The sequence below is a fragment of the Cryptomeria japonica genome, chromosome 6 (genome assembly GCF_030272615.1).
Source record: "Cryptomeria japonica chromosome 6, Sugi_1.0, whole genome shotgun sequence".
NCBI classification, from domain to species: domain Eukaryota; kingdom Viridiplantae; phylum Streptophyta; class Pinopsida; order Cupressales; family Cupressaceae; genus Cryptomeria; species Cryptomeria japonica.
Genome location: NC_081410.1, coordinates 648,946,290 through 648,954,040, shown reverse-complemented (window position 1 = coordinate 648,954,040; position 7,751 = coordinate 648,946,290). Strand labels below are relative to the sequence as shown.

Sequence of the window (7,751 nt, the reverse complement as noted above, 5' to 3'; positions counted from 1 at the left end):
TCATACGCCTGAGGCATCTTTATGTTTCACTTAGGTCATTCAGTATAGGCCTTCAACCACCTACCTTTAACTTCATTGACTTTCTTATCTTGGAGGGTTATGATGTATTCCATGGATGTTGTGAGATAAGCTAAGTATTACCACTAAACGGTGGGAGTAGATGGACTGATGCACTTAACCTACCAACAACTGGTGGGAGTGGTTCTTTGTTGCTCATTCTGCTTCTGACATTGCACTAATAAGCAGATACATCTTCAACCAAACATATGACCCAATTGAGAACACTCTCTGTCAGTCTTCTCTTCATCCTGTGATAACATCTTTATCCGGTGGGAGTCCTACTATATGACATCAAACTGCATACCTGTTGGCTACACTTTCTCCATTAGTTCAACCTTGCTTGCTTACCAGTCACATGCTTACCGGTTGGCAACAACACACTGCCAGTACATCACTCACCAGTTGACATTGCCATAATGCTAATTGTCTCTAATGTCAACTCACCAATTAATACTCCATACTAGTCTCCAAACTTACTCACCAGTTAACTCCAACTTGTAACATACCGGTTGACATCCCATACTTACCAGTGACAAGCTATACTGGTAACATGCTATATCGGTTGACATTAATGACAACAATATTGGTTGACATCAATGCCAACACTAACATGTGCAATTAAAGATCATGCATTCAAATAGTTGTATCCTATGTAAATAGATAATAGTATTAGTAAAAATAATGAAAAGAACAAGTTTATATTGTGAAATTTAAACAAAAAAACTCATAATGAACATTTCAATTATAAAAACATGAGAAAATTGTCTCATATAATAAAAATCACTCCAAGAACTATTGGAAATCTGAGTTGTGTTGTACTTGATGTCAAACTTGTTGTTCTGAACAGAGTTTGGTTTGGATATGGTTGTGTATTGTTGCGGGTTTCTCTAGCCGGTGTTGTTGTTGAGTTTGTTGAATTTTTGGTGTTGTTGAATTTGAGAAGTATATGGTAATTTTAATATGAAGGGAAGAGTTTTTAATGTATGCAAGAAACAATATTTAATGCCCCATTGGTAGAATGCTTTACATTCCTCTGGATGGTAAAGATTATGTTTTATGGATGTTGCATCGACTAGTTTTCTAATTCCTGGATTGAAAATGTTGGTTATTATTGTTCTCCAATAGTAAGGGTGTCTATCAGACTAGTCTAGAAAGTGCTTGGTGGCCTCCGGATATGTTGAATCTTATGGTTGTGGTTTCATGAAAATGTTTATGTGGCTCACGCAATGTTTCAATTCAATTCTCTGGTGGTGAACATTTCTATTTTGCAAGTGAGCTATGTTGGTTTGTGCTTGGTATATTCAATTATGTTATGGTTCGATGTGTCTGGTTGGATTATCTTGTGTGGATCATATTTTTTGGTCTAGATATGCATTGAAGGTTGAGTTAGAATATTGATATGGGTCTCACCATGGTGTGTGGAGATTCTTGTTAAGTAATTTGCATTGGAAGATGTCTTTTGGCCAACTAAGTGCTAAGCCTTATTGTTTATCTGTATTTTACGCTTGGTGGTGACTTTGGAGGATGTGCTAGTGTGTGTGATTCATTGAATTCAACTTGCAAGGATGTATTATGATGATTTTGGGCTCCCTCTTTCTCTTGGAATGGGTCGTTTTGAGTATTTTTGGTTCAGGTGGCTTATTTTGTGTAATAATGTTTATTCTATTTTTGGTTGACCCTCAATTAGGTTTTGGATTATCTATATTGTATTTAAGGACTGCGGATGTATGATTTGCGCATGGGATAGAGTGTGAATTGGTGAGAAGAAAATGTGAATGATATGCAAGCAGATTTGAGACTGTGGATGTGCAAAAGTCAGTTTGTGAAGAGCTTTGAAAGGGGATACATTCAATGAGACAATTTGTTGTGACAATGGTGGTTATCAGAGATATTTTTCATGATGTTGGTCGCTTGACAGAGAGATTCAAGGATAGTTTTATTATCAAGAGATTCTTCTCATATCATTCCTACTATTATTTTTGTTGTCGAAAGACAATGGGTCTCTTGGCAGCCTCTTTTGTATCTTGCCCTGAAGCAATGTGTAGCAGTTGAGCTCAAGTCCATGTATCTTGCCCTAAGGTAGTGTGCCTCAGTCTTGCAAGTCAATCAGGTGCATGTTGCTCCTTGGTAGTAAACCTAAAAAATTGTAATCACTTATGTTTATATTGCGAGTATGATTCTCACTGTGGTTTTTCCCTGATTAGGTTTTCCACGTAAATTTGGTGTTCATGTGTTGATGGTTGGTGTTTTTAGTGTCTCTATTAAATATTGTTTAATATCAATTAGATCATATTTGAAGTGTTCCCAACTGATTCACTCCCCCTCTCAGTCTTGTTGTGGGTTTAACAAAAACTTTAAATTTTTGTCTTCTACCTCGTCCAACCAACAAAAAGGTGGTCAAATAGTGATGGAATATGCTAAATATGCTAGTGTGATATGTCAATAGAATGAAAAGGCATTTCTTTGTCGTAATCAGAGAAAAAAACAGACAAAACTAGAGAATGTGGGCCTAAATCATAGGTCAAATGCCCCCTTTTATCATTTTTCACATGCAAGGCATCTGGCAAGTGCCAAATGCTCTTTATTAACATTTTTTAGCCTTCAACAAATTGTGAAAGAAGAGAAAGATAATAGCATAAGAGAGAGAGGGGGGGAGGGGGGTAAAGAGGGATGGGGAGATAGAGAGGGAGAGGAAGAAGGGGATAGTGAGACCTACGAAGGGGAGGGAGGGAGAAGACATAAGAGACAAAAGAATGGTGAGAGAGAGAGAGAGAGAGAGAGAGAGAGAGAGAGAGAGAGAGAGAGAGAGAGAGAGAGAGAGAGAGAGAGAGAGAGAGAGAGACCTACATAGGGGAGGAAAGGGTAGAATGATTTTGGAAATTTTGTATATATCGTAACTAATCGACATATCACCCTTTCATTGTGCCAACTATTGGAAATTCAATTATTTTTGTAAATATAAACGGCCATGAACTAATTTGTACCTATTTAGAGGCCAAATTTTGTATATATTAAGATTTTGTGATAAATTTTGTATCTATGCTTCTAATAGAAATTTTGTATGATTGTAGAATTCTTTTGTCAATGTATTATTCCTGCACAAAATAATCACTTTTAGTTTTCAAAATACAATTCTCAAAGAAAATAATGCTATAGTAGAAAAAATTGGTAATGATTGTATTTGATGATGGAAATGATTGATTAAAGGTTATTTTAATTCTCGCATGCCATCATCCTAAAGAATTTGAGCAAAGTCGTGAACCCATAAAGTGTATTAAGTATCATTCACCAAGTGGGTGTGTAGCTATAGTATGGCCTAGAACAACATGACAAGATGATGAGTGAAACAAGAGCATATAAACCCACCCACTTGGACGTGTTGACACTGACAGTTTGGCCCCATGATAAATAAAACAAAAATTAGGCAACATTACAACTATTCATTGCATGCACCATATGCTTTTTGCATCAACAAAAAAAATATTGCCCTCAGAAAATGGGTTCAATTATTGAAAATGCCCTCAGAAAATGGGTTCAATTATTGAAAATCAAAGAGAAGCTATTATAGAGGGGTCTCATGTAGCTTTGTAGATTTAGACGATACGTTAGAAAGAACCCTTCAAAGTTTGGCAATTTTTTTCACTTAGGGTACTTGGAAGAATGCATCGATAGGGTATGACCTAGAATGTTTTGGTGATATGGAGACAAAAATAGGTGCTTTCCTAGCATAAACTCACCCACCTGAACGCGTTGGCACTAATGAGTCATACCCACAATGAAAATTATAAAATCTTGTATAATCTTAACCCTTTTTAAATTAATTATTAATTAAAATTTAAAAAATGATTTCTTCACCCACTAGTCAAAGCAAACCATTGACATCAATTCCTTTAATCACCAAATTTAAAGCCCAGTAATGATTTTCCCAAACAATTCAAAAAACTTCTAAACTAGGTAATAGACTATAAATGATACCAGCATTTAGAATAAGAAAAGGTTAATGGTTAAGTCTAGTCGAGTGGTCGAAAAAAGTTGGAGAAAAATTCAAATTTACGCGTAATTTCCGGGATAAAAAGCCTAAGAAAGAGGACTATATTGCCGGGTCTGTATTATTTTAGACAATACGCATCCCTGCAAAAGACAGGCGTAGTGTATTCGATTAGACGTACGTTCCATCCCCATATGAATTCTTCCTACTTGATTAGACGTACGTTCCTTTGCGTACAATATCACAAAATACACCTGTCAAGTGCTCTCCAATCGGAGTCATGTGAACGAGTTAATGGAGGAGTTAACGACAAGTCGGTAGCAGAGAGGTTGGTAGTTGATTTGTGTCATCTTGTGAGGCTTGGATTTCTCATACAGATAAAACTTTGACTTGCACAATCCTTTTGCCCGTCTATTCTGCTGACCACTTATGCCGACAGAAGAAAAATTGCCCTTTTCTCTGTCCTTGCCCTACCCATTTTCTGTCTTGCCTCCATTAAAGGATTTGGGAGCTCCTTATATATGCTCCTGTTGAGTTTCAGTGCCTTTCTATCTTGACCTTGGGCCTTCATTCTTTGCATGATCTTGGGCTTTCTTTCTTTCATTCATTCTCTACATATTGGGCTTTCTTTCTTTCAATCATTCACTCTCTACATATTGGGTTTTCTTTCATTGCATGATCTTGGGCTTTCTTTCTTTCTTTCTTTGGCATGGCCTTTGATTGGGAAAAGAATAAGTTAGTGTGCCTCTCTCTCTACTGATCTTGGGCTTGCTTTCATTCATTCATTCATTCTCTGCATATTGGGTTTTCCTTCTTTGCATGATCTTGGGGTTTTTTTTCTCTGTCTGCCATGGCCCATGATTGGGAAAAGATGAAGAAGTCGAATAGTGATCAGGTGGTTGATAACGTGGACGCCATGAATGAAATCTTCAAGCATTTGGACGCCCATAGTCTGGCTGTGGCGTCTTGTGTGAGTAGACGGTGGTATGTTGCAGCCATGGATGACAATTTGTGGGAAGTGATCTGCACAAGACATTGGCCTGCTTCGGGGATTTGTATAGGTCGCCTCAAATGTGTGGTGAATGTCATGGGTGGCTTCAGGCGTTTGTATGTAAAGTGGTTGCATCCTCTCTGCACACATTCTGCTGCTTCGAATTCCAATACCAACAGTAAAGATTTGGACAACAATGTCGTCTGGACTGCAGACCAAGTTCATCTTTCTCTGTCTCTGCTCTCTGTTGAGTACTTCGAGAAACTCGGCCCTTTTGCAACTGCCTCCTGTCATGGCAACTCCTGTACTATTTCCCGACCACAGCTGTTGCACAAGGTCCACAGTTTTTTGCATATACCGTGACACTCAGTCTTACCCATTTCCATTAATTGTAATCTATACTAGAGATCTTGTGCATTTCTTTTCCTTTCTGCTTTAATAATCTCTTTTCTGTATATGAGAATCTGGAGCCATGTCTGTCATTTCAATTACAATTCCTGGGAAATGGGAAAAAAAATTTCGCTCTCAAAACAACTTTTTATAGATATCAGTTTTTCACAATCTATAATGTTATTATTGTTATTTGCTGCTGTTTTTGGATATGATTGTAAGTTAATGTTATTATTGTTGTTTGCTGCTGTTTTTGGATATGATTGTATGTTATTTTTCTTTTCTTTTTCCTTAATAACATCTTCTGATGATGGATCAATGATCTGAAACGAAACAAAATCTTGATGTAAAAAACACACAATCATATCCAAAATAGCAAGTAACAACATTTTAGCTCAACAACTTCCTGATTCTTTTACTGTATTCTGTTATAGCTGGCTGATTAATCTCTATTTCCATGGATGATCTATGTTTTTCTTTGGGTTTTTTCATGGAATCATACATTCTGGATATGGATTGTAATTCCAAAATCATGGTTATCCCCCAAAATGCATTCTCTGCTTGACCGTATAACGTCTCATAATGGATTTACAGATTGATTTTGGGATTCTCCTGCGTACCACTAACCAAACATTAGGTCTACTTTGTCTGTATTTTCACTTTTCTCCAATGGGACAAATTTTGGCAGACGTAAAGAAGAGAAAAACCTTGCAATTGGTGAGGCATGTAAAATCCAGCTATGGGCGGCGCCCCCAACAGATGGGCTGTTGTTCAGACACGAATATAAGAGCCCCCCATTGATGTGATGTGATGTGGTAGATGCCTTTGTGTATCGGGCATCTTCTTCTTTTTATTCACAAAATTGTTAAAAAGTATACCCCATTATTAGAATGTCTACTGTATTTTTTAATACTGTTCTTGGTTTATTGAAAGATATGAAATATAAGTCATAATGGATAACATATGCGTCTGCATCAGGAGCAGGAGAAGGCAGAGGATGGCCATTACGGAAAAACTTTTTATAAAGAAGATCAGAGACATCCAAATTGGATGGCACATTTCAGCTAACAATAAAAAGGTGAGACAGAAATGACAGACGACACAGTTTCCATTCTTTAAAAAAAATAAAGTGATCAGCTTACAAAAAGGTTCTAAAAAACTCTCATAGCAATTCCCACTGTGCTTACATAGTCTGTACATTCTGCTTTCTGCTTTGATCTGAACAGAATAATGGGCTCTTCAATAACAGTAAGATAGTTTTTTTTTTCAAACTAGAAACTTATATTTTTATTACAGTCATCTCAGCACAACCAACTTGTCTGAGGAAAACAAATATAGGTTGAAGACACAGAATACGTTTCACGTACAATATGTATAAATGCTACCATTATTTTAACCAGCAGAATCTGAAATTCATACTGTACTGCATCCTAACTGCTTCATGCAAGCATGGCAGCAGTTTATATGTACTATTCTATTCTATTATATATATATCATTATCTTCGCTGAAATTCCAATGGGTGTTTTGGGTTGATAAAATAGGCAATTTTGTGTTTGAAAAGGCGGTAAGCAGTACAAACGACTGATTCTATAGCAGAACAGATGAAATAAAATAAAATCAGGCCTGCCTTGAACAAATTCATCATGATCTTAATCTGATTTTTTTATTTCAAGTTGCATTTTTTTTTGGGTCTTTGGAATTATATTTTATTGATACAGTGTTGTACTCACGCATAAAGAAAGGAAGTTTATTTAGGAGAGTATCAGTAGTTGAGTGGGTAATATGATGTATTTAAATATTGTAGTATTATCAATTGTGATTTCAACATTCTTAGTGTTGATTATTATTAATTAAATAAGATAATTTTTTAGATAAGTCATTTAAAAAAAAATTATGTGATTTTATATAGGTGTTTCAAAAAATGATTTAATGTACAATTATTAGATTATTTTTTAACTTGTATCAAGTACTCTACAAAATCATGTTAATATGATATCATCAAACTCAAAACCTTGAGTTTAAGTAATGAAATTGTCCAGTAAACTACTATAAAAAATTGAGTCATTCCAAATCTTCATATGATTTTGAGAGGTGAAATGTTACGATGCACAACTACTAAGAAGTTCATTCTTTATTATTGAAAAATCATTCTCTTCAACTTTCACAAAAACGATTAGAAAGTCATTACTTAAAAATCAAGAGAAAAATAATTGCATTGTATATTTAAATGTTACAATTATAATGCAATTCTCAATCAAATGTTGATGTAAGAATCTAAATGTGAAAGATTTGAGCACTTCGCTATATGATCAAAAGAATGA

The 7,751-nt window shown here is 35.6% G+C and overlaps 1 protein-coding gene across 1 annotated transcript; it reads left to right on the top strand.

Annotated features, from left to right (window-relative positions):
* Positions 1–4,243: 4,243 nt before the first annotated feature.
* LOC131051843 (F-box protein GID2) lies at positions 4,244–6,928 on the top strand. Its single transcript, XM_057986448.2, has 2 exons — positions 4,244–5,375; positions 6,408–6,928. Exons 1-2 carry the CDS (start codon positions 4,899–4,901, stop codon positions 6,495–6,497), a joined length of 567 nt encoding a protein of 188 aa, XP_057842431.2. The 5' UTR covers positions 4,244–4,898; the 3' UTR covers positions 6,498–6,928.
* The last annotated feature ends 823 nt before the right edge of the window (positions 6,929–7,751 follow it).

Bases quoted from the DNA above. Each gene is read 5' to 3' on its own strand.
- LOC131051843 (XM_057986448.2), top strand. From the start codon at position 4,899: ATGGCCCATGATTGGGAAAAGATGAAGAAGTCGAATAGTGATCAGGTG. The intron at 5,376-6,407 runs GTCCACAGTTTT...CGTCTGCATCAG, and splicing joins GACCACAGCTGTTGCACAAG to GAGCAGGAGAAGGCAGAGGA.